Below are 27,560 nucleotides of genomic sequence, written 5' to 3'. Positions count from 1 at the left end.
TCTGCAGGGGTGGGTACCAACGTATTCACTGAACTGTAATGACCAGTAGCTACTAGCTAGTTAGATTAACCATACCCTGAATGTTAATATTGAACCCCATTTTAGAACCAGGATGGCATGTAGATAAAGAGCTGTAACCTTCACTGTAAAAATAAATAAATAAAAACATGTTAAAAAATCTCGTGGTGTAACACGGCGAACTCGCGGCCACCGAGCCGGCGTGGACTACATATCCCAGCCACGCCTGCGCTCAAGTTCGCCGGAGTACTGAGTGCCAACAACTGTGCGCCACCCAAGGTTATTTAAGACCTTGTTAATGACAGCGCGGCGTGAAGTAACGCTCAGTTTTCCCCAAACGCAAGTAAGTTACCAAGTTTCCTACTACGCTTCGGACTTTCTTGGTTTAAGGAATCTAGCCACATTTACGACTTACGATTCCCGGATCTCGTCTTGGATTCGTTCTATTGCTTCAGACTGTGTGCTTTGCGCTTCGCTTCCCTCGCCTTTCTGTCACTGCTCGGCCCGCGCTTGCCTCCCACCTAGTAACGTAACCTATGTGGTTACTTCGCCTATCATGGAGGCAGCGGGCAACCCAGATTGGGCACGCGCTGGTCAAGAACAAAGTCATGTGATGAGCGCGCAGCACGAGCAGATCGCACACCTCACCGAACAACTGGAGTGTCTCGGCGTCGCCGAGGGGCAAACCGTGACCAACCCCCCCCCGCTGCTGCTGTCTTTCCTCCCACGTCTCCCCCCGCATCTGCTCGAGATGCGCACGCGGCACTCGCACCAGCCCCCCGGTGGTGCACCAGCCCCCCCGGTGGTGCACTACCCGCCCCTGCCGACACCAGAGCACTATGCCGGCGAGCCCGAACGATGCAGGGGTTTCACACTTCAGTGCACTTTGTGTTTTTGAGAACAACCCGGAGATGCCGGGGGCGCGCCGGTTGGCACACTTCATAGAGCTACTCACCAGACACGCCCTGGAGTGGGCCACAGCAGAGTGGGCACGAGGAGGCATGGTCAGACCCTCGCTAACGGAGTTCTTCGCCCGCTTCCAATGCGCATTCGATCAGTCCCCAGACGGTCGGGAGACCGGTCAGGAGCTCCTTACGACTGCGCAGGGTCCCCGCGACGTGGTGGATTACGCCCTGGAGTTCCGTACCATTGCTGCAAGGAGTGGGTGGAATGAGCCGGCACTAAAGACTGCTTTCCGTCGGGGCCTCAACCCCGAGCTGGTTCGAGAGTTAGCATGCCAGGGTGAACAGCTGACCCTCGACGAGCTCATCGACCTGGCGGTACGGCTGGACCGCCTTCGCCGCACTAACTGCCCAGTGCCGTGGAATCCTGTACCCACCGAGCCGCTACCTCCAGCGGAACCCATGCAGCTCGGCCGGACCCGGATCCACAAGGAGGAGAGGGAGAGATGACGTAGAGAGGAACGGTGCTTCTACTGGGGGAGAACACCCACGTCATTCGCCAGTGCCCGCAGAGAAGGCCACAATCAACCGAGGAGGGTACGACCAACGAACCCCGTCGTCCCCGGGTGAGCGCGTTCCAATTACTCAAAGCAGGTTCTTTTGTGTTACCCGTGCTGCTCGAATGTTCAGAGAAATCCTTTGTGCTTTTAGCGCTCATCGACTCGGGGGCAGCAGAGAACCTCATAGATGAGCAGACAGTGTGACCCCTCGGCCTCCCCATCCAAGCCCTGCTCCAGCCACGAGAGGTGCACTCCATCGACGGGTCCCCAGTAGGAGGTGGGGTCATCTCACATTGTACAGCCCCAATCACCATGCAAGCCAGTGTCCTCCATTATGAAACCATCATCCTGTATGTCACGGTATCTACTCATCACCCCATCATTCTCGGCTTACTGTGGCTCGAACGCCATGAGCCACAGATATCATGGGCGGCCAAACAGGTAACCAGGTGGTCCCCTTACTGCCTATGTCACTGTCTGACTTGCCCCGCAGCTCCAGTAGCCACCACCACAGTGGAGAGCCCCCTGTCCCTGTCACCGTGCCATCAGAGTATCATGACCTCCGTGAGGTATTCAGTAAGGAACGAGCAAGTGGCCTACCTCCACACAGGGCCTATGATTGCGCAATAGACCTCCTCCCCGGAACCAGCCCGCCACGGGGTCGAGTGTACCCACTCTCCCAAGCAGAACAGCAGGCCATGAACGCATGCATTCAAGAGGCACTCCAACAGGGGTACGTTCGGCCGTCCACGTCACCCGCGTCTGCTGGGTTCTTCTTCGTGGAGAAGAGGGGAGGGGGTCTGCGACCGTGCGTCGACTATAGGGGTCTCAACCAGGTGACCGTTAAGTACCATTACCCCCTGCCACTAGTGCCCGCGGTCCTTGAACAGCTGAGGTCCGCGTGCTTCTTCACAAAGCTGGACTTACGCGGCGCATACAATCTGATCCGCATCAGGGAGGGCAACAAGTGCTAAAGGCCATTTTCCACCACTTCCAGGCACTATGAATATTTGGTCATGCCGTATGGACTTGCTAACACTCCCTCAGTGTTCCAAAATCTGATCAATGGCGTCCTGAGGGATCTATTGGGGCACTGCGTTGTCGCGTACATTGACGACATACTGATCTACTCAACGTCCCTGAAGGAACACATCAAGCAGGTCCGAGAGGTGCTGTTCTGCTTGATGGAACACCAGCTGTACGTGAAGGCCGAGAAGTGCGAATTTCACCAACGCACCATCACGTTTTTGGGGTATGTCATCAGTCCGGAGGGGGTCGCCATGGACCAAAGCAAGGTGAGGTTTATCGGCGGTTCAGCCGAGATTTTAGCAAGATCGCACAACCCCTGACGTCCCTCCCAAAGGGGAAACCTCGGCGCCTCGCCTTGACCTCTCACACCCATGGGGCCCTGGTGAGGCTTAAGCGGGCGTTTACCACTGCCCCCATCCTCCGACAACTGGACTCCTCCAGACCGTTCGTCGTGTAGGTCGACGCATCTGAGACGGGAGTGGGGGCCATCCTGTCTCAGAGGTTCGGGGACAGACCCAAGCTGCACCCCGTGGCCTTCTTCTCGCGAAAACTGTCTCCGGCGAAGCGTAATTATGATGTGGGGAACCGGGAGCTCCTGGCCGTCAAATTGGCCCTCGAGGAGTGGAGACAATGGTTGGAGGGTGCCGACCACCCATTCATGATCTACACTGATCACAAGAACCTAGAGTACCTGAGGACAGCTAAGCAGCTCACACTCCGCCAAGCACGCTGGTCTTTGTTCTTCTCCCGGTTCCAGTTCACCTTGTCATACAGGCCAGGGACTAAGAACACAAAGGCTGATGCTCTGTCCCACGTCCACTCTCCTGAGGGCCTGGCAGATCAGGAGAAGTACATCGTATCCCCCTCCTACATTGTGGGCGCCCTCGAGTGGGCCCTGGACCAAGCCCTAGCTCGCCTCCCCAGGTCACAAATCCCAGCAGCCTGTCCCCCAGAGAAGCAATCCGTGCCAGGACGTTACCACGTGGAGCTTGTCACCTGGGCTCACATGACGCGAGCGACGGGACAGCCGGGGGCCTAACGCACTTACAAACTGCTAGCCGAAAAATATTGGTGGCCCCACATGCCCAGGGAGGTACAGCGTATCGTGTCCTCCTGCTCCACCTGTGCCCGCTCAAAGATGCCCCGTGCCTTACCCGTCGGGAAATTGGTACCACTTCCCATACCCGCACGTCCGGGGTCCCATCTGGCCCTGGACTTCCTAACGGACCTGCCGGAATCACAAGGCAACACGGCTATACTAGTGGTCGTGGACCGATTTTCTAAGTCCCTGCGCCTGATTCCACTGCCGGCCCTTCCCTCTGCCTTCACCACAGCCGACCTGTTGTTACAGCATGTGTTCCGCTACTTCGGTATCTCAGAAGAAATTGTGAGTGACAGGGACCCCCAGTTCACGTCTCGAGTCTGGGCCAGCTTCATGGAGAAGCTGGGGGTCTCCGTTAACCTCACCTCCGGCTACCACCCGCAAGCCAACGGACAGGCAGAGACGGCCAATCAGGAGATCCTCCGGTTCCTCCGAACCTTCTGCGCCACCAGCCCGGAGGACTGGAGTCACTTCCTCCCGTGGGCAAGGTACGCCCAGAACTCGCTGCGACATTCCGCCACCCAGCTGACCCCGTTCCAGTGCGTCTTTGGTTAGTAGCCGCCGCTATTCCCCTGGAACGCCGCCACCACTGACTCCCCGGCAGTGGACGAGTGGTTTCGCCGCAGCGAGCAGGTCTGGGAACGCGCTTTCAACAGCTGGTACGGGCCTCCCGCACCCCCAAATGAAAGGCGGACAGGCGCCACAGGACTCACCCCGATTATCAGCCCAGGGACAGGGTGTGGCTTTCAACGAGGAACCTCAAGGCACCTCTCTCGGGCAGCAAACTAGGACCTAAGTATGCCGGGCCTTTCCGGATCCTGAAACGGGTAAATGAGGTCACTTACCGCCTAGACCTCCCCAAACACAGCCGCATTGCCCCCTCATTCCATGTCTCCCTCCTCAAGCCGGTGACATCGGGCCCCTTAGCCATGGCAGTTCCGGAGAATGCCCCACTGGACCCGTTAGAGATCGAGGGCCGCCCAGCTTACTGTGTCCGGGAGATCGTGGACTCCAGACGCAGGAGAGGGGGACTTGAGTATCTGGTGGATTGGGAGGGTTACGGCCCAGAGGATCAGTGTTGGATCCCATCCCAGGATATTCTGGACGCAAGCTTGCGCGACAACTTCCAGGTGGCTCATCCAGAAAGACTGGCACCCCGGAGGAGAGGACGGCCTCGGAGGAGTTCAGCTCCTGGAGTGAGCCCTTTGGGGGGGGGGGGCTCTGTTACACCACGGCAAACTCGCAGCCACCGAGCCGGCGTGGACTACATATCCCAGCCACGCTCAAGTTCGCCGGAGTACTGAGTGCCAACACCTGTGCGCCACCCAAGGTTATTTAAGACCTTGTTAACGACAGCGCCGCGTGAAGTAATGCTCAGTTTTCCCCAAACACGAGTAAGTTACCAAGCTTCCTCCTACGCTTCGGACTTTCTTGGTTTAAGGACTCTAGCCTCCTTTACGACTTACGATTCCCGGATCTCGTCTTGGATTCTTTCTATTGCTTCGGACTGTGTGCTTTGCGCTTCACGCTTCCCTCGCCTTTCTGTCACTGCTCGGCCCGTGCTTGCCTCCCACCTGGTAACGTAACATCTAGACTGTGTTAATATATTATGAATTTACAGTATCTCACAAAAGTGAGTACGCCCCTCACATGTTTGTAAATATTTGATTATATCTTTTCATGTGACAACACTGAAGAAATGACACTTTGCTACAATGTAAAGTAGTGAGTGTACAGCTTGCATAACAGTGTAAATTTGCTGTCCCCTCAAAATGCGCTAGCTTGCTCATCACTACACTCATCATGATTTAGTGTAAAACCAGTAACCAGGTTTGGTAAAAGTGACTTACTAATGGGGTAAGCATTATACTATGGAAATAAACTACATTATTAAGCCAAGCTAATCAAATTGGCTTAGGATTTTAGTGTGTAATATGAACCAGTAGCCAGGTTCACTAGCAAGGTAACTAGCATTAGGCTAATTAGCACCAATAGACACTGCTGCTTGTGAGCTAGATCAGTGGTTTTAAAAGTGGGGGCCGCCAGGGGGGCCTCAACAATTTGGTGTGAAAGATAAATTCTCACTCTCAGACAACCACACACACACAATCAATTCCTAATGTAACGTAATGTAAAGATGTAAGATGTAATTATTAATAAATAAAAAAAAAGGGGGGATATATTCAGAAGTCTGTATTTTTAATGTCTTTAAGACATCTTGCAAAAGGGGGGCCTCAGTCAAATGTTAATGCCATTTGGGGGGCTTTGCCCTGGAAAAGTTTGGGAACCCCTGAACTAGATGACATGACACTGTAACACTGTGTGACCTGAACATGATTTATTGTAAAAGCAGTGAGGCAGTAAAGTCACATAACCAACTGAAGCACCTCTTACCTTGCAGCGGTAAACGCGGTAACCCGCACCGGCAGAGAGCATAACCAGCCCCGCAGCACAGGCGATCTCACCCAGGGTCCAGTTCTTCAGATCTTCAGAAATCCATCACTTTCTTCCAAGTCGCTTTGTGTAGAGATGAATTTGATCCATTGCGAAGCAGAAACTCAGTGTTTTGGTTCAAAATAATTCCATAGAACGCATTTATCAACATGGAGACATTTTAAACACAAACAATTTGAAGAAAAACAACATACACGCAGATGACGCACAAGATTTAATGCACAGGTTCTCGAACAGGGGGTCGCAACCCCACGTGGGATTCACCTGAGATGTGGATTGGGGTCTCTGCATGGAAACTTGATTTATGGAATATTTCATAATAATTAAAGCTGTATTATGATTATTAGTATTATTATTATGTGTTATTGTTAATTGTCTTATTATTATTAATATTAGTGTTGTTGTTGTCATCGTGTTTTATTTTTATTATTGTTGTTAGTAATAATAATTACTATAATAAACTTTTATTACCCATCATTCAATCTGGAGCTCCTCTTAAGCAGAAGTTTTTAGCCCATTTTACACCAGAACGCAGTCCAGCCTGCTGTTATGTGTGCTGCCAGTGTCCAATGTAAAGTCCACTTTGATTAAAATAAAATAAGTGGATTATTATTTTTGTCTTCTAACTGAAACACTACAAACTACAACATTCACGCTATATTATTGCAGTGCATGCCCATAATCTAAACAGGACACAGGTGATATTTCAGTCTGTAGCCTCTGCAGATGATGATGATGATGATGATGATTAGCCTTCATTCAGTCTGGAGCTTAAACCCATTTTAGACTAGAATTCAGTCCATTTAATTTAGAAGTTGATGCCAGTAGCATGGGTGCAGGAGCAGTGCTCCTACAAGATGATGATCAGGGGATAGAACACCCAGTTTGTTATTTCGCTAAGAAGTTCTTAAAACATCAGCTTAACTATATTGAAGTGCACCATTGAAAAGGAAGCTCTTGCCTTGCTACTAGCCATCCAACATTTTGAGGTTTACCTTGGTGATAGTGCCAAACCCGTACACGTCTTTACTGACCATAACCCCCTAGTCTTTTTACACCATATGCGTAATACCAATCAAAGGCTCATGCGATGGTCTCTTATTGTGCAAGGGTTTCATTTAGTGATTGCCCAAATGGTTGCCCGAAATATGGGTGCCCAAAATGTGATCGCTGACACACTATCACGAGCTTGATGTTATTGAGGGGTTGTTGTGTTTTTTTTTGTTGTTGTTGTTGTGAACCCTTTTAGGTTCACACTTAGGTGTGTGGGGGGGGGGGGTGTTACAACCCGCTAATCTTGGGATGATAAGTTGTTGGGTTTTTTTTTTCTGTGTGCTGTGCCATATTTTGTGTGCAGGTCCAAACTCCTTCCCAGAGTTTCCAGCCTGCCCTAGCCTGCTTTGCTCCAGCCTGCCAGGATGACATCACTGATTGACGACCATATATAAAGAGGAAGACGGGTGAGAATGGGGTGGGATGTTGGAGGTGGTCACGTGTGATCTGGTGTTAGGAGATTGGCTATAAAAATTCTGTGTTCCGACTGCTGTTCTGGTTTTGACTCTTGCCTGGTTCTGACTGTGAGTTTGGTTGTCCCTGTATCTGTTTATGTGTATTCTCTTCACCATTTGGCTTTGTTAGTACATCACCTCCTCTGACACTCACGGCCACCACCTTTCCCCGCAAGTATCATTAAACACAGCCCATTCTAAGGCTTATTCCTCTATACCATCCGTGTGAGTGTGTTTGTGTTCTGTCTCACTCCAGCACTCAATGCCAAATACTACACCATTTATTATTCATTGTAATTTTTATTTTCAGCTTTTATTTAAGCTTCATTTCCCCTCTGCTTGACCAAGGATTATAGAAAAGAAGCAGCTTTCGGGTCTCGGCACGCAAACGTCCACACCCTACATCCTATATCCAAGTATTCGACACCTCCCTGGTGATCATTCGATGATCTTAGTGTTAATTGCTGGAAGTTTCAAACTTCCTAATGAGCTCTGACATGCAGCTTGGACTTGTCCCAAATCCTGGATGTCTATATTTAGCCTCTGTATTTTGGGGGATTCTTGGGTCACGGGCCATTTTGTAGAATTCGGCTGTAAATCCTTTGAGGATACTCCTACAGAAATAAAAAGTAAGTACATATGCTTTTGAACCAGGTGTTCAGAATGCTGTGCTTCACTGTAGATGATTTAAAAAAATGAAAGCATTGTTTATGAGGTTGTAATAAAATAAAAACTGCTTCCCACAAGCTATAAAGTGTATAATAAAAGATATTCATCTCTCTTTTGTTACTTACTGCTGAGAAATGGGGCAGTCACAATCTTCTTAGGGATGCTGATCTCTGTTCGGTGTTGGGAGTTCTTTGCTCTCTCCTGGATACGCTCTTCAGCAGGCATCGTACTCTTCTACACACATATGCAAAAACATGTCAAAGTGTATTCACACTGTTAGCAGATCAGTTTATTGCATAAGGTTTTGTTCACTTTTGAGATTCTGAGCCCAGAAACCCTTCCCCTGCCTATGGATCATTTTGTTGGTGAATGTATGACAGGTGCGAGGGAAAAGAACAACTACTAATATTACCTTTCTTGATACAGGGTTACACTGAGTTGTCAATCTATTCACTGTTTAGTCAAACACAATATTTTCTCTGCCAGATTTTGGCCCCATGTTTACCTCATAAAAGTGCCAATAATTGTATATACTTGGCAGATGTACCTAATAAAGTTAGTTCAATGTATAACTGAACACATACATAGCCTCAAACAAACCTCTGAACAGTACGAGTGAACATTGCAGAAATTAGAGGTCTTTCGATTTATTTGGAAAGAAACCCTTAATAAATTATAACCAGACTCTTTTTTTAGACAAAGTTGCTTCAGTCTCTGATTTAACAAAAGACACTAAAAATAAGAATTGGTTCTTAATTAGTAAACTAACAAATTACAAATGAATTCCCTCAGACCTTAGTAGCAATGATTTTGCACATTTTGTAAGTCAGAAAATAGAATCTATAAGAGTTCATATACAACAGCAAGCAGCCCACTGTGTTCCAACATCCCAACTCAATTTTATCAAAGTTGCATGGAGAATTATTATCGGCAAGCTTCAGTAAACACTGTAAATTCATAACTTGGCTTGGGCCATCTCAAGTTGTTATACAAGCAATATTTCAAAGCAGACATGCAGCCATTCCTCAGAAACTACTGCTGTGCATTCATGCCAGTTTCCTTCTTTTGAGCAGTCATGAACACCGAAGCTAGTGGAGTAAGCATACACCCTTATGGAGAACCTGAGTAAGTGACAAACACCAGATTCCTGAAGAAAACCTGAATCAGGTAAGAAATCCCTTATACCTTCAGGATCTTGGAGCAATCTGCTGGCTGAATTTTGGCCTCCATAACCTGGTTTTTCTTCTGAGAGACCACCGTCTTCTGCAGGAGCTCCCTCTGCCTGGTGTGCTCTTGCACGACCTCAGCCTTCACTCCAACTCTCACCTAGTGCAGTCATCACACTCAGTCGATTATAAGTACACTGGGCTGTGTGTGTGTGTATATATATATATGTTTATATGTGTATTAATCTCACATCTGCTTCGTGGATGTAGCTTTGGTAGAGTTTTAGGAAGTTCTCCTTCAGCAGACTCGGCTGCTGGATGAAGCCTAAGCAGTTTTGGATGTCGGTCTTCATCCTCTGCACCAGAGTGTTCAGGTTTCTGACCTGTTGAAACAAAGACCCGGTGGTTAAATTGTAATGTTTATTATCTGTATCACCGATAATATTAGTAATAACTACATGCCAAATCCTGGCACAGGAATAACGAGTCATTCACTTTGGACATTTGTGAAGACACAATTAAATAGGAACTATCGTGCAGGTAACTTGGAATTAAACTTTTTATTTTAATTTTCCCCTATTCAGGACTCAGTTGGTACTTTCAAAGTCCTTTATATTTGCCTTTGGTTGCATGTATTACTTTTAAAACAGTCTCTGTGAGGCTCCAATGAGCGGCATGTGCACTTGTCTAAGTAATTATTGTTAATCATAAACAAAGCATATTGTGGTGAAACAAACCCTCTGCCTCTCTGTACACAGTGCAGTTTCCTTCATGTTCAGCTTCTGCGTCAGTTCTTGCATGGTTTTGTTCCTACTGTTGATCTCCTCCACCTCAGCCTCGAGCTAAAATAAAAACAAAAGGCAAAAGTTTGTACAGCTTTCCACTTTTAAACTTGTATTTAATTTTAACTTAAATTATTTTGTTGGGCTTTAATTGATTCATTACTCATTTCTAGCCTTCCAGTGTTTGGCAATGTAGATGCTGTATAAAATCCTATATACTGTCATACTGTTAAACTCCTCACATTTTTACATATCTGTTTTTTCTCTCGAGTCTTGTTCTGCAGTTGCTCGATTTCAGTTTCAGCAGACTTCACCTCCTGCAGCACCTCTTCCTGTTGTTGTAAAGTGAACATGGAGAAGGAGATGCTACCTAAGGTGCTTTTCATGAAAAAGAAAAAGAAAACAAACCTGAAGCAGGTAAATACACTGATAAGAAATACATCATACCTTCAGGATCTTGGAGTAATCTGCTGGCTGAATTTTGCCATCCATAGCCTGGCTTTTCTTCTGAGATACCACCGTCTTCTGCAGGAGCTCCCTCTGCCTGGTGTGCTCTTGTACGACCTCAGCCTTCACTGCAACTCCCACCTAGTGTAGTCATCACACTCAGTCAACTATAAGTACACTGGGCTGTGCGTGTGTATGTGTATATGTACATGTGTAAGGTATATATTTGTGTGGGTGTATTAATCTCACATCTGCTTCATGGATGTAGGTCTTGTAGAGTCTTGTGAAGTTATCCTTCAGGAGGAATGGCTGATTGATGAAGCTTGAGCAGTTTTGGATGTCAGCCTTCATCCTCTGCACCAGAGTGTTCATGTTTGTGGCCTGTGGAAACAAAGATATTACAAACAATGGCACCGGCGGTTAAACTGTAATGCTTATTATCCGTATCGGCAATAAATCTGAGTAATAACTACATGTTGAATCCTGTCATTCAAAGTCATTCAGTTAGGATACTGACAAAACACAATGAAATGGGTAATGTTGTGCAGGTAACTTGGAATAAAAAGATTATTTTCCCCTCTTCAGGACTCCTATATTCCAAGTCCTGTACATTTGCCTTTGGTTGTATGTATTACTTTTTCAACCCGTCTCTGTGAGGCATTGCTGCCAAGTTCCCCAATAAGCAATGAGCGCCATGTGCTCTTGTCCCTACCCCATCTTGTGATTAGTTTGTTTCCCTACTGTGGTCACCTGTTTCATGTTAGCCTATGATTACATATTCTATTTTTACCCTTTTATTTCAATGTATATTTCAATGTCAAAGTCTTGCGGTACTTCAGCCCCTTGTCTGCCTATGATTTCATCCTTGCTGTGAATTCGATTACTGGAAAAGTCCTGATCACTACTACACTTAGTTTACACATTTGCATCCCATCACTCGCTACATGTTACAAAGAACTATCAGATCTAATTAATTGTTATTAATCATAAACAAAGCATATTGTGGTGAAACAAACCCTCTTCCTCTCTGTGCACAGCTCTTGTTCCTGTATTTTCAGAGACTGTTCCAGTTTCTGATTTGTCTCCTTGTTCTTGCTGTTCATCTCCTCTACCTTAATCTGGAGCTAAAATAAAAACAACATCTGATCAACTACAAATTATTATTATTATTATTAATAACAATAATAATAATAATAAATCATCATACCTGACTGATCCCAAGCCACTGGTCCTGTATCTCTTCTGTTATTTTGCAGAACTGCATCATCTTAAAACAAACACATGCATATTAATTCCACAGTGAAGGTGGGTCAAATCGTATCAAGATTGACAATGGTGGTGTTGACATGCATTTTAAAATGTGGCCAGATATTTCTACATTTCTAGCAAGTGGGAAAATATAGAAAAACAGCACTTTGAGGTCATTCACTCTACAAATCCTATTAAAAGAATTGGGAAGTGGAACTAGTCACCATTACATGTAAACTACTGCACTGAAAATGGTGTAAATTAACAAAATGCTAAATAATCAAAGCCAGATGCATATTTACCTGACATTATCTATTTGTCACCTATTCCTGTGCACCTCAAATCAGTTTTAAGTTCTTTAAAAATGTGAAGTTATTGGGCAAATAACATATATTAAAACATAATATTTGATGACATTATTATTATTATACCATTTCCCCCCCAGATTTCTCCACAGCTTATATAAACCACACACCTGATTCTCCAATTCATATTCCAGCTTCATTCTGGTCTCCTTCTCCTTCTCGAGTTCCAGATCATATTGGAGGAAGACATTTTTGAACTCAGAGTCAACTTTCTCCTGCAGTTCCTTCAGCCTGTCCTCAGCCTGCTGCAACCTGTTCTCTCGCTGTAAAGTGAAGATGAAGAAGGTGATGCACACTACAGTGTAAACACTCCAAACATACTGATCGTAAGGCTTGATTGAAAATGGATTATTCCCCATGTAGTGGATTTTTATAAATGAAGCCGGTCCACGCATGCATCAAGTATATCAGAGTCTAATAGTAAGCTTTTGAGGTTACAATAATGCCAACTATACCTTCAATATTAATGGTTTCTGTGTCTCCGGTTCTCTTAATGTAGGCACCCTATCTAGTGCAATATGTGTCAAAAAGGGCACTAAATATTAATACCAGCAAAACTATTAAGAATGCTAGGAAAAGGAATTAGGGGTACTAGAACTAAAATAAAAAGGAAACAAACAACAAATTACAAAACAAGACACATCCATCCATCTTCTGTACTGCTTATCCTAACTGGGTCAGGGGGAACCTGGAGCCTATCGCAGGGGGCATGGGGCGCAAAGTGGGGGACACCCTGGACAGGGTGCCAATCCATTGCAGGGCACAATCACACACACATTCACACACTACGGACAATTTTGCACATGCCAATCAACCTACAATGCATGTCTTTGAACTGTGGGGATGAAACCGGAGTACCCGGAGGAAACTCCCAAAGCAAAGGGAGAACATGCAAACTCCGCACACACAGGGCCACGGCGGGAATCGCACCCTCAACCCTGCAGGTTTGAGGCCACCGTACCCCCCCAGACAGGACACAGTTTAAGCTAACTAGATACAGATAACAATAATGATCCGAGGCGTGGTCTGGAGATTGGAGAAAGGAGAACAGCAGTATGACTTCCTTACATCCTTCAGCTTGTCATCATAGGCCCGTTTCATGTCCATCATGGTATAGAAACGGTTGTCCTCGTGCTCACGCAGTTTCTCCTCATGGTTCTGCTCCATGGCCTGAAGTCTCTTCTTCAACTCATCATGTTTCCGGAAAGCTTTAAACAACTGACCTTCGTGCTTATGATCTGGGAACAATATTAGCCATGTATTTTAAATCACATACTGTTTTAAGCTGAGAAAAAGAAATGGTTATATTTTATTCATAAATTGCTCTACTGCAGCTGAACATTCAAGTGCAGACCTTATGATACACTCAACTTTAAAACCCAAACTCTGTGTTAAGTATAAACAAGCAATGTTCTATGCAGTGAATATAAAGAGATACTGTTATAGCGTATAGATTTTGTGAATGTATTTACCCAGATCCTTCAGCTCTGTGGTATGTTTTTTCATCATCTCAGACAGGGCCTTTTCCTTAAAGAAAATCAGTTCCTCCTTCTCAGTATTCAGCACCTACAATGAGATATATACTGTTTTTATTGAATTATTCATCAGTATGTAATGTTACTTTGTACTCATTTGATAACTGTTTCTCAAAAATACATTAAAATCATTTGATAGCTTTAAGAAGAATCAAAAATGTGTTACATCAACCTATAAACTAATCATTACCTACTGTCCTAGACTCACTAATGAGGCCTTACATCTAAATTATCAGATGGAGATCTCAAGTTCTAACCTCGATCAGGCTGTTCAGAGCCTCAATCTGCTGGAGGAAATTCTGCTCGACTTTATTAATCTTCTTCTCATAGTCCATCTGATTCTGATTTATCTTGCGCTCCTGATCCTCCTTCAGCAACTTCACCTGTGCATAAGCCTCTCGTATTCTCTGGTCCTGGATGATGACAGAAATTAACACAAGAAAATATCAGAGGCTGGACATCAAAGCAAAACTTTAGGACCATACATGGCTTCTGGACTGAATGAGGGACCCTGGAGCTCTGAGGTACTACTTACTATAAGGGAAACGTCACTCCATCAGTTTCAAATATTATATAGCTAATAGTCTTATTCACCTTTTCCTCCAGATAGGCCTTTGTACAGATGACCTCCTCGGTGTAATCTCTCTCTTTTACCAAATCCAGCGTTCGTCCCTCCTGGTCAGTGATCGCCCAGATGAGGAGGGAGCCGTCCTCTGAGGCCGTCAGAAGATACTGATCACCAGGCGTGACGACCATCTGCACAGACGACGAAACAAGAAATGGTGAAGAGATTGGAAAAGTAAAAAGCAAGAAGAACAGATATAACCATCATTAGCGAAATAAATCACTCAGCCAGGAGGAAGCACACAAAGCCAAGGAAATAACAGACTCATTGTGTTCTTTCTCGCTTATTGTCTGATATCAGGATGCTTCTTTGGTCATTAACTCTTACGTCACACATCATCATGACATCAACAGAACACACACGTACTTTGGTGATGGGACCAGAATGCGCCTGATACTCTGTCCAGGATTTCTCCTCTTCCAACGGGTACTGCATGACTCGAACAGTACCAACGGCAGTTCCAACAAAGAGTGCTTTACAGGAATGAGTCATGGAGATGGCTGTGTAGGCCACGCCATCGGAGGATATTTCCCTTAGGATCTAAATGCAAACAAAAACACATACAAATGAAGTAATTCTGTCCAAACACATATAGAGAATGAATCACTTTAGGCTTTAAAACAAGAAGCTTGAATCTTGCAGCGAGTGTATGGTTAAAGCCTTTGTTCATTATGTGTTCTGCAGTTGAACTGCTGTAATTGTAACTTTATCCACCTTTCTCAGAGTAAAATATTCATATGTTTTTTTTAACTTGCCTTTCCATCTCGGAGCTCATTCAGTGTGAAATTGTTGCCTACAGCGAGGACACTCCCAGTGTCGGGCGAGAACATCGCATCCATACAGATACATGATTTCTCCAAGTTCTTAGAGGACTCACAGGCGCCCGTCAGAGCGTCCCATTTATATACAGCGCCGTCCATACCACATGACACCAGACGACAGTCATCTTTGCTCCACATCACTGACTGCACCTGAAGAGTCAGAACAGGGTATTTGAGTCATAGATATTTATTAATGCTCTTAATTATTTCAGATATTTTTATTTACACATTTATAAAAAATATATGTGTGACTTTTCTAATCCCTGTAGCCTCCTCTGATTCGAGATAAAGAGGAAACTACTTTTTGCTGCCCTTTCATAAATTTATTAGACACTTTTTTTTTTAGGAATATGCCCTGAAAATCCTGTCACGTTAGCTCACATTAGCTGCAAACCAAATATGTGAACATGCACTCACTTATAATATTTGTTTTGTATAACAGGATTTAGTGACACCCCACATTTCCATATATTAACTCAAGGACACACCTTCTGCAAACAAGCCCTGTGGTGGTGAAATGTACTGACCTTGTTAATGTGGCCATTCAGATGCACTTTTTCTCCTGTTCTGATGTTGCAGATGTTTATCAGTTTGTCGCTGACAGCGGCGAACACGTTGCCATCATGGTTGAAAACACACTGTGGACACATGTAAATTGAACACTCCATTATTTTATTTTATTTCATTTTATAATTGTGTGTCCCTGCTGTTCATTCAGATAATAACACTTAAGAACAAACATCTAATAATGATTATATTGGTTCTGTCCTCTATGCATGCTTTAATTACAGATTCATCATATTATGAGATCTTACTTGAGGAAATTATTTGATAAACGTACTTGTTGTTACTTTTGGGTGCGTGTACACAAAATATATACACAACTGTAAAATGTACTGCTTCTTTCATTTTTTAACACCAGTTGCAGTTGAATAGGGACAGAAAGCGAAGACAACAGACAACCTGTGCTGTAGGAATCATCTATGGCACTTTACTGAGACCAGTCTTTTGGATTTGTCACATTACTGCTTTATACCCAACTTGAATAGAATCATAAAATCTCAATCCAAATGTCTCAATGTGATGACATGTTTATGGAGGCAGGTTAGTGAGTACCCACCTCACTGCAGTTGTGTATGTTGAACTCCTGGACAGTGCGGAATTCATCAACCAACACATTCATGAAGCAGACTTTATCAGGGAAGCCCACCAGGATGGAGAGGCCATTTGGGTGCAATGAGATAAAGTTCGGCTCTTCAAGAAACTCCTTACGCAGCTCCAGAGACCTGCAGAAAAAAAAAAAAAAACATGACAGCACCATACAGTCAGAAAACCGTCACAGGAAATTAGCACTATGGACATTTTGGTACTCATGTCGGATAATGCTGTGATGGTTTTGGATTAGGCACACGGAGTAACAGTTATACAATGCCTGGACAAAATATATGATATTTTCTCTAGTTCCTGGAAACAGCATCAAATTGAGATTGAGATTTTCTAGGCAGATGTTGCTATTATAAATAAATAAATAAATAATTTTAGATTTATCCCTTGGAAACTTATTTTCCTTTGTGTTGTCTAGTGTGTGTATGTCATCATCGTTGGTGACCTTGAGTATGAGAAAGGTGCTATGTGAATAAAACATTAACAGCTCCTACTTGGTCTTGTAGTTCCAGATGCGCACGGAGAGGTCTTTGGAGCAGGTGGCGAAGAGGGGTTTGGAGGAGCAGGTGGACAGACCGGTGATACTCCCCGAGTGAACAGAGTGAAACAGGAACTCAAAGTTGGCCTGCTTACCCTGGAAAAATATACAGTGGAGTCAGTACAGTGAACTTCATTACAGCAGAAGGGACAAAACACTCTTTTTTGGGATGTCCTTTTTATACTAGTATAAAAACATGGTGTAAATATCTTTCTTTATTACTGTATATTCAGCACAACCTTTGATGCTCTGTTACCTGGCTAATCTCGGGCGAGGTGAGGCTAACGTGGTAGATTTGTCCTTGGCATGTGCTTACAGCCAGCATCTCCTCTGATGGACTCAGGCATATTGTTGTGATCTCCTGCTGCTCCGACTGACTCGGCTGACTGCTGCAGGGGTCCTGAGGAATCTGCAGATCAGAAAGACACAGTTCTTAGTGATTATTTCCATTCATGCTCAGGTAGCTTCTTCAGCAAGACCCTTAACCATAATCATGCTCAGCTACCTCATTGTGTAAGCCGCCTCGTATAAACACTTCTGCCAAATATTAAATATGAACGCACTCACTCTTATTTCTGAGGTCTTCCTGTAGCTGTACTCCTCTATTTTCTCATAAAGGCAAACTAGCCCTGGCGCAGCTGCACAGGCAAAACCTTTAGAGAACCGCGCGATGGCAGTGATGCACCTGTCGAGGGAGAGAACGTAGAACATAGAGAATCCAATAAGTATTATATTGTAGGATGATACAAGCACTATAATGTTAAAATAGAATAACAAGAGGATGTTGGAGAGGTTCTCTGCATCTCTCTCTATTGCTACCTCTCAGAAGCCCTCCCCAGGTTCTGCCATTGTCCCGCTGTCAACATGAGCAGTTTTCCTGTTTCTGTCCCTGAGACGATGCAGTCCTCAGACATCCACGCATGGGACATGAAGTTTTCTTGGTCCATCTCAAACGAGCTGGTCTGATTCAGGAAGTTGTTCTCTAATTTGAACATCTTGAAGACGCAATTTCCACTCACACAAATCTGTGTGTTGTCCTTCGGATTAAAGCTTACCTGGGATTGAGAAAATACAATCACTATGAACACTTTCACTTACAACACACAACCGTGAAACTATTATTGCGTCTAAGGCAAAAAAAAGGGGACATTTTAATGTACATCAGAAGCTTCCCATTTGGCTCGATACACTGCCAGTGTGCACAGGAACACATATCTTAATGTTGTAAACTACAAAGCTACAATGAAATATGAAAAATAGTCTTGTTAAAAGAAGCACCACAGGATATTATAGGTTAGAGAAATTATCACCATCGTTGTCGACATATAAATAAATAAGAAATGTGGCTTCAGACTCTGCTTTAACTACATACTGTTATTTGACTTTTGCATCAAAATAAGTGCTAAATACATATTAAAAGCACACATCTACTTGTCTTCAAAATAACATCAACAGGTTAGTGCAGGGACCACCACAAGTCTGACCAGGATAAATCAGTTACTTAAGATGAATGAATGAGGGTGGACTATCTAAGTGCACCTTCACCTACAGCTACAAGTCACTCGGAGTTTTTACCTGACTGACAAAGCCAAGCTTTGTGGTCTGCACCATGGCAATGGCCGTATTCGTTTCCCACTCCCAGTAGAAGAGGGTCCAATCGAGTCCTCCAGACTGGCCCAGCAGGTATTTGGAGTCTGCAGAAAAAGCCATACAGACGAACTCATGGACACCATTGCTGCCGCCCGTCAGTACCTGTCTCTTGGAGCACTGCTCGCTCTGTATGTCATAGATGGTGATGGTACGCTGTTCTCTGAGCTCTGACACAGCCAGGTAGCACCGGTCGGGGCTAAGAGCCAGCGCCTGTATGCCCTGTTCCCCCTGCCGGCATGGCATTGCACCTGTAGAGTAACATTTGCATGTGAGATATACACCTTGGGTATGTAATATCTAAAGAAACTGACTTGTATACTTCAATGCTTATGCTATTTTAAAAGATCATACAGGAAGTGACGCTCTCTGCAGGCTTACCTGGAATGAACTTGGTCCATCGCTGATGGACATCGGAGAGCACACAATTGTTTCCGCTTGGGAAAATGATGGTGTGTTCGTCCGAAAAAAGCAAGTTGTTTCTCGTTTCCCGGCGCAAACCAAAAACGTGGTAAGGTTCCACATGAACTTTCTGAGCCATTAATGAATTTGTAAAATCACTCTGAAACTAGAAAAAAGAAAACAGTCGTTATTTAAGTAACCATGGTTCTATAAACCCCAGATAAAAGTCCGGCACTTTGAGAATCACCTTTTTTTCAACAATGTCATGAAGTGACAGATGAACAGTATTTGCAATAAACACCACTGTTATAAACACACCTTGTGTCAGTGCCAGTTATTAATGACATTTACAGTTGAATGAGATGAAATCTTAGAAAGCATCTGGGTGTTTTTTTTTGTTGTTGTTTTTTTTTGAGTAATGAAAGCATGAAAATAATCTTTGTGCAGGTCCTCCATCATGATCCAGTTTAGGTCCCACACTCACTAACTTAACCTCACTAATGGCACATAAACACGGATTAAAACATACACAGTGCAGGTCAGACAGAAGAGATGATGAGAGAACATCTCGAGCTTTGGAGGACAGGAAATCTTCAGCCCAGGAGGGAAAGATAGCGGTGATTATTGCTAATATTGCACTCTGTGACTTTGTTTATATCTTAGCAAGCGTGCACGCGCACACAAGAAGCTATCAGGTCATTAAGACGGGTATGAAATAATAATAAATAAATAAATAAATAACAAAGTGTTTTAAACTAATTTAAACTACTTAATAGGACAAGTGTGGGTGCACTGTTGGTGTGGTCTAGAAAGATCGGTAAACTGGATTTATTATTATTATTATTATTATTATTATTATTATTATTATTATTATATTTATTTCGGCGTAAACACAAAAAGTTCGTTAAAAATGTTAAATTAGTTTGAATATTGAGGCGCTTACCTTCTCGTGACGAAGTCGAAATTGTTTAGAAACTCTGGGTTATTTGTACTGAACTATGATTCTATTCTATAATATTTTAATAAAGCGGTTGCCAAGCAACTGCTAATACGTCATAAGAAGGTTCCATTTTTTTTAAATCCAAATATACACCAGAGGGCTCGGGTTTAAGTGATGTGTCACTCACAAGTGAGTCGACTCTTTTCGAAACTCTGCTGTGCTAATAAAAATGCACAACACTAAGGGCCCATTTATGCACACCTTTGTGACATCGTCAATCTCTGTTAAACTCGTGAAGAAATGTAATGTCGTTTTTGTAATTACAGTATAAATTTGATTGACAAATGTGAATCATTTGCTTGGGAGCCGATAGAGTCGGTTCGGAGCCAAATGATAGTTTAGGGTGGGTAGATAGAGCGTGTAGCATTTATTTACTCCAATGCAGCTTCATCTTAACCTGCAAACAAGGTCACATTAAGTTGAAAAAGAGAGCTTTTGTGTTTCAAAAAGAACAGTAAACCAAACCAACGATGTTTATTGTCCACATTTCTTGTCATTTTGTGCAGAAGCATACTGTCACAGAAGCTTTTGTTGATAATTAATTATTTCAAAGTGCAATAATATCAGTTGGATAATAAGTGATACCTTATTAACTTTTTTTTTTAACTGGGATTTTTATGGAATAAGTCGAAAAAAAATTTAAATTTTTGTAAATTAAAAAAGTGTACAACAGTGAAATGAGGTATATTTGAGGCATTTTGTTTAAATTATCTCATTTTCAATATTCTGAAATGTGAAAATCTAAGTAATTGGTATAAGTGAATGAAGGAATGTTTGTTATTAAATATTTAGCCTAGTGAATTGAGAAATGGTAGTAATTACTTTAATTTATTGGAACAAGCGATATCTGATATAATTAGAAAAGAAAATCTTCGAAAAAGACTGCATACCTCTGACCTAAATGAACTACAGTCCCCTCTTAAACTATTGGACCGGCAAGGCCAATTCATTTGTTTTTGTTGGAGACTGAAGACATTTGGGTTCAAGATCAAAAGATGAATATGAAAAGAGTGTTTCGAAGTTCAGGTTTTATTTCCTGGTATTTCTATGTAGATGTGTTAAATGACATGGAACATATATCATATTTTGTACCAGACTGTCCAATTTGTAGGCGAGCAAAAAATATTGGAACATGTGACTGCGAGGTATTTCTTGTTACCCAGGTGTGTCCTGTTAGATTGACTGTTTAAACAATGAATAGCTCTGAACATCTCTTGGTTTTAGCCTTTGGTTTCACTTGTGAAGACTGCATTTGTTGTTGGAATAGGATAAGCCAACAGGAAGATCAGAAAGCTGTCTATGGGAGAAAAGCAAGACATTTTGAAGCTGAGAAAACAGGTGAAAGCACTGGGCGTAACCAACACAACAATTCGGAATGTCCTGAAAAAGAAAGAAACCGCTGGTGTACTGAGCATTTTCTCTGCCAATTAACTGAGAAATGCATCCAAATTAATCGGGAGGAACTTTATCATGCAGCAAGACCTTAGCCCATTTCGGCTCCTGAAAGAGGCTGCAGTAAAAGCCTGAAAAAGTATCACAAAAGAAGAAACCAACAATTGGGTGATGTCACTGGGTTACAGGTTTGATCCAGTTATTGCAAGTAAGGGATATGCATCAAAATATTAAATGTTATTTAGTTTAATTTGCCTCAAGACTTATCTGTTCCTATACTTTTGCTCACCTAAAAATTGGATATCTGATACAAAAGGTTCTGTGTATTATGTTGTTTAACACATTTCCATTTAAACACCAGGAAATAAAAGCTAAAATCCTAAACTCTCATCTGATATCCATCTTTTGATCTCAAACATAAATGTCTTTGGTGTAGATCACAAACAAATGAATTGCTGTAAAGCACATTAATAAACCATCTACAGTCCTTAATGAGTGAACTGTAAATCTAAGAAGATATATTTAATAAGATAAAAGAACCAAGAGCTATAATTAGGCCAGGAAAAATAAGTAGATTTTTAGTCGTGGTTTAAATTCCACATATGACTTATAGTTTTATTTGAAGTTTAACACGTCACGTTTTCCTGTGTGTGAATCTCTGCTGCTCTGAGTATTCTTAACATGCGCTAACACTCTCTTCTGTCTCCACAGCAGATGACAGTAACGCGAGCCTGAGTGATGGGCCAGGATGTTGATCAGCAGCGTGTTGAGGCTGATGCTGGATCACTCGTATCTGCAAAGATCTGCGAAGCAGGAGACAAGGTGGTGCTGCTAACTCTGGGTCAGGAGAAGAGAAGGTCTGATTATTGCTGTTTATAACTTAAATGTACCAATAGAATATTAACTTTCTCCAAATGTAATCAGAAAAGATGGCTTACTTGCACTGGAGCTGCAAGTAAGGGAAGTCTTTTTCACTTAATTAAAAATAATTTGCCACTTCAGTGGTTACACAGACTTGCTGATGTGATTTAGGACACAGTCGGATTTACAGTAGTGTAATCTATAAACATGAACAAAACTCCACCATTATGGCGTCAGACATTTTAAACACTGAATCACTATTTTCCATTCCAGACTTATTTTCCAGGCAGAATTTTAGCAGAAAGTTGGAATTAATGTAGATGCAAATGTGGCTCTACTATTAAATAAAACAATTGGGGGTGTGCTGTTATAGAAAAATAAATTACGTACCAGGTATCAAATGAGTACAAAGTTGCATTACATTTTGATGAATAATTCAATAAAAACACTAACCTGCATTACCAACTCGAGGCAAACAGTCAAGGACCCGATGAAGGAAAAGGAGGAGCAACATGATCATTGGTGACCTGTGTAAGCCCGGCTAATTTCTGTCAATTTTGGTTCCACAAATGAAGCTAATTATATACATGATTGTGTAGCCAGATGTTTATTAGATTTAGATATCTTGAGACAATATCCAACTTGTATAAAATTTCTTTCCATTAATAAAAAAACAAAAGCTAACATATGATCCATCCATCCATCCATCTTCTATACCGTTATCCTTTTCAGGGTCACGGGGAACCTGGAGCCTATCCCAGGGAGTACTGGGCACAAGGCGGGGTACACCCTGGACAGGGTGCCAATCCATCGCAGGGCACAATCACATACACTTTCACACACCCATTCATACACTACGGACACTTTGGACATGCCAATCAGCCTTACAGTATAATATTTTAATCTAAATTTAATTATTGGAAATCTGATTCATGTATGCAATTTTATGGAATAATTTACGGCTCTATGAGGAGCCCAGGCCATCTACAGGTCAAGACTCCTTTTCAAGCATGTAGCCTTTTGATGTTCCAGCATACATGAATACCAGAAGAAGTGAGAGCAGAATAGATGCTTCAAAACAACTTTGAACAGTAATATTCCACACAGACTTTGATTCCTCTAGCTATATAATTGCAGAGTGATTTTCTAAGCTCATAAAGCACATCATCATTCCCAATGCCAAGAATGTAAAAGGACTTCTCTGTCTTTAATTTATTTATTCATTTTCATATGGTTCATTTACATGTGATTCATTTACATGAGATTCATATTCATGAGATTCATATTCAAGTGATACATTTTCATGTGATTCATTTACGTATGATTCATTTACATGTGATTCATTTTCATGAGATTCATTTTCATGTTATTCATGTTCAAGTGATACACTTTCATGTGATTCATTTATGTATGATTCATTTACATGTGATTCATTTACTAATTTGCTTCTCTTTAAATCCAGTTTTAGACTGTGATATTACAAAGGTCTTTCCAGATTATTACTTGCTACACTGTATGAATAACCCCAGTAAAATTGCCTGAATTCTGTAATATAATTTGTTCACCATGTTAGGTTTAAATCCTCTAAAAACAGATTCGCAATTAAATAACATTACATCCTTCAAAACATTGGCATGTTCTGCTTACTCTCACAATCCTCCAAACTCCCACACCCAAAGTCTCCATAAACGAATGAGACAGCAGTGTATCCTACAAAAACCGAACGTTGTCCACAATGTGAAAACAACTCGGAGAGTAAGCTGAACTAACCAACAAAATTACCAAGACTGATAAACAATCTGCACACAATAATGAATATAATGTCCTTACCTTTTAAAGACTTGTAACAAATAATATAACAGTGTAGCACGTAAAGCCGAGGAGATAACACTAATAAAATTAAATAAACAGAAACTCTAACCTGGTCAGAGCATCAAAACAGAGAAGCACATCAACACAGAAGTAAATTTTAAGAGAAGTAAGTCCACAAAATCTAGGTGAAGTAAAATTAGATTAATTAATAGATTTATTAATTCAGAAAAATTAAAATGTGCTGGTGTCACGAGTTCCCCTTTAAGCAGCGCGCTGTGGAGCTTATGCTATTTTAAAAGATCATACAGGAAGTGACACTCTCTGCAGGCTTACCTGGAATGAACTTGGTCCATCGCTGATGGACATCGGAGAGCACACAATTGTTTCCGCTTGGGAAAATGATGGTGTGTTCGTCCGAAAAAAGCAAGTTGTTTCTCGTTTCCCGGCGCAAACCAAAAACGTGGTAAGGTTCCACATGAACTTTCTGAGCCATTAGTGAATTTGTAAAATCACTCTGAAACTAGAAAAAAGAAAACAGTCGTTATTTAAGTAACCATGGTTCTATAAACCCCAGATAAAAGTCCGGCACTTTGAGAATCACCTTTTTTTCAACAATGTCATGAAGTGACAGATGAACAGTATTTGCAATAAACACCACTGTTATAAACACACCTTGTGTCAGAGCCAGTTATTAATGACATTTACAGTTGAATGAGATGAAATCTTAGAATGCATCTGGGTGTTTTTTTGTTTTTTTTTGAGTAATGAAAGCATGAAAATAATCTTTGTGCAGGTCCTCCATCATGATCCAGTATAGGTCCCACACTCACTAACCTAACCTCACTAATGGCACATAAACACGGATTAAAACATACACAGTGCAGGTCAGACAGAAGAGTTGATGAGAGAACATCTCGAGCTTTGGAGGACAGGAAATCTTCAGCCCAGGAGGGAAAGATAGCGGTGATTATTGCTAACATTGCACTCTGTGACTTTGTTTATATCTTAGCAAGCGTGCACGCGCACACAAGAAGCTATCAGGTCATTAAGACGGGTATGAAATAATAATAAATAAATAAATAAATAACAAAGTGTTTTAAACTAATTTAAACTACTTAATAGGACAAGTGTGGGTGCACTGTTGGTGTGGTCTAGATCGGTAAACTGGATTTATTATTATTATTATTATTATTATTATTATTATTATTATATTTATTTCGGCGTAAACACAAAAAGTTCGTTAAATATCAATCATTATAAATGTCCATGAAGAAAATGTTAAATTAGTTTGAATATTGAGGCGCTTACCTTCTCGTGACGAAGTCGAAATTGTTTAGAAACTCTGGGTTATTTGTACTGAACTATGATTCTATTCTATAATATTTTAATAAAGCGGTTGCCAAGCAACTGCTAATGCGTCATAAGAAGGTTCCATTTTTTTAAAATCCAAATATACACCAGAGGGCTCGGGTTTAAGTGATGTGTCACTCACAAGTGAGACGACTCTTTTCGAAACTCTGCTGTGCTAATAAAAATGCACAACACTAAGGGCCCATTTATGCACACCTTTGTGACATCGTCAATCTCTGTTAAACTCGTGAAGAAATGTAATGTCGTTTTTGTAATTACAGTATAAATTTGATTGACAAATGTGAATCATTTGCTTGGGAGCCGATAGAGTCGGTTCGGAGCCAAATGATAGTTTAGGGTGGGTAGATAGAGCGTGTAGCATTTATTTACTCCAATGCAGCTTCATTTTAACCTGCAAACAAGGTCACATTAAGTTGAAAAAGAGAGCTTTTGTGTTTCAAAAAGAACAGTAAACCAAACCAACGATGTTTATTGTCCACATTTCTTGTCACTTTGTGCAGAAGCATACTGTCACAGAAGCTTTTGTTGATAATTAATTATTTCAAAGTGCAATAATATCAGTTGGATAATAAGTGATACCTTATTAACATTTTTTTTTTAACTGGGATTTTTATGGAATAAGTCGAAATTTTTTTTTAAATTTTTGTAAATTAAAAAAGTGTACAACAGTGAAATGAGGTATATTTGAGGCATTTTGTTTAAATTATCTCATTTTCAATATTCTGAAATGTGAAAATCTAAGTAATTGGTATAAGTGAATGAAGGAATGTTTGTTATTAAATATTTAGCCTAGTGAATTGAGAAATGGTAGTAATTACTTTAATTTATTGGAACAAGCGATATCTGATATAATTAGAAAAGAAAATCTTCGAAAAAGATTGCATACCTCTGACCTAAATGAACTACAGTCCCCTCTTAAACTATTGGACCGGCAAGGCCAATTCATTTGTTTTTGTTGGAGACTGAAGACATTTGGGTTCAAGATCAAAAGATGAATATGAAAAGAGTGTTTCGAAGTTCAGGTTTTATTTCCTGGTATTTCTATGTAGATGTGTTAAATGACATGGAACATATATCATATTTTGTACCAGACTGTCCAATTTGTAGGCGAGCAAAAAATATTGGAACATGTGACTGCGAGGTATTTCTTGTTACCCAGGTGTGTCCTGTTAGATTGACTGTTTAAACAATGAATAGCTCTGAACATCTCTTGGTTTTAGCCTTTGGTTTCACTTGTGAAGACTGCATTTGTTGTTGGAATAGGATAAGCCAACAGGAAGATCAGAAAGCTGTCTATGGGAGAAAAGCAAGACATTTTGAAGCTGAGAAAACAGGTGAAAGCACTGGGCGTAACCAACACAACAATTCGGAATGTCCTGAAAAAGAAAGAAACCGCTGGTGTACTGAGCATTTTCTCTGCCAATTAACTGAGAAATGCATCCAAATTAATCGGGAGGAACTTTATCATGCAGCAAGACCTTAGCCCATTTCGGCTCCTGAAAGAGGCTGCAGTAAAAGCCTGAAAAAGTATCACAAAAGAAGAAACCAACAATTGGGTGATGTCACTGGGTTACAGGTTTGATCCAGTTATTGCAAGTAAGGGATATGCATCAAAATATTAAATGTTATTTAGTTTAATTTGCCTCAAGACTTATCTGTTCCTATACTTTTGCTCACCTAAAAATTGGATATCTGATACAAAAGGTTCTGTGTATTATGTTGTTTAACACATTTCCATTTAAACACCAGGAAATAAAAGCTAAAATCCTAAACTCTCATCTGATATCCATCTTTTGATCTCAAACATAAATGTCTTTGGTGTAGATCACAAACAAATGAATTGCTGTAAAGCACATTAATAAACCATCTACAGTCCTTAATGAGTGAACTGTAAATCTAAGAAGATATATTTAATAAGATAAAAGAACCAAGAGCTATAATTAGGCCAGGAAAAATAAGTAGATTTTTAGTCGTGGTTTAAATTCCACATATGACTTATAGTTTTATTTGAAGTTTAACACGTCACGTTTTCCTGTGTGTGAATCTCTGCTGCTCTGAGTATTCTTAACATGCGCTAACACTCTCTTCTGTCTCCACAGCAGATGACAGTAACGCGAGCCTGAGTGATGGGCCAGGATGTTG

General features: G+C 41.9%; 1 protein-coding gene across 3 annotated transcripts; it reads right to left on the bottom strand.

Moving 5' to 3' along the window:
• Positions 1-7,598: 7,598 nt before the first annotated feature.
• Positions 7,599-25,469, bottom strand: LOC128620232 (cilia- and flagella-associated protein 57-like). 3 transcript variants are annotated; one of them, XM_053645039.1, is made up of 27 exons: positions 25,356-25,469; positions 24,381-24,567; positions 18,962-19,148; positions 18,509-18,831; positions 17,753-17,988; positions 17,501-17,618; positions 17,190-17,342; positions 16,890-17,029; positions 16,352-16,517; positions 15,759-15,869; positions 15,166-15,381; positions 14,777-14,950; positions 14,380-14,541; positions 14,043-14,198; positions 13,723-13,816; positions 13,319-13,488; positions 12,361-12,513; positions 11,845-11,904; positions 11,654-11,761; positions 10,887-11,018; positions 10,638-10,778; positions 10,433-10,522; positions 10,146-10,250; positions 9,660-9,791; positions 9,428-9,568; positions 8,368-8,476; positions 7,599-8,187 (listed from the first exon to the last, which is right to left on the bottom strand). In XM_053645039.1, the coding sequence occupies exons 2-27, from the start codon at positions 24,522-24,524 to the stop codon at positions 8,012-8,014; spliced, it is 3,897 nt and encodes a 1,298-aa protein (XP_053501014.1). In that variant the 5' UTR covers positions 24,525-24,567; positions 25,356-25,469; the 3' UTR covers positions 7,599-8,011. The 3 variants fall into 3 exon arrangements, with proteins under 3 accessions (XP_053501014.1, XP_053501004.1, XP_053501022.1); XM_053645029.1 differs by lacking the exon at positions 25,356-25,469 and adding an exon at positions 24,923-24,974; XM_053645047.1 differs by lacking the exons at positions 24,381-24,567; positions 25,356-25,469 and adding an exon at positions 19,926-20,014.
• Positions 25,470-27,560: the final 2,091 nt, after the last annotated feature.

Source organism: Ictalurus furcatus, chromosome 2 (assembly GCF_023375685.1).
Source record: "Ictalurus furcatus strain D&B chromosome 2, Billie_1.0, whole genome shotgun sequence".
NCBI lineage: Eukaryota > Metazoa > Chordata > Actinopteri > Siluriformes > Ictaluridae > Ictalurus > Ictalurus furcatus.
The sequence above is the reverse complement of the archived record's forward strand: the minus strand, read 5'-3'. Positions and strand labels throughout refer to the sequence as shown.

Coding starts and splice junctions, on each gene's coding strand:
- LOC128620232 (XM_053645039.1), bottom strand. CDS start 24,524: ATGTGGAACCTTACCACGTTTTTGGTTTGCGCCGGGAAACGAGAAACA. Junction 17,989..18,508: donor AGCTTGGCTTTGTCAGTCAG/GTAAAAACTCCG, acceptor TCTCAATCCCAG/GTAAGCTTTAATCCGAAGGA. Junction 14,199..14,379: donor AGGCCTATCTGGAGGAAAAG/GTGAATAAGACT, acceptor GTCATCATCCAG/GACCAGAGAATACGAGAGGC.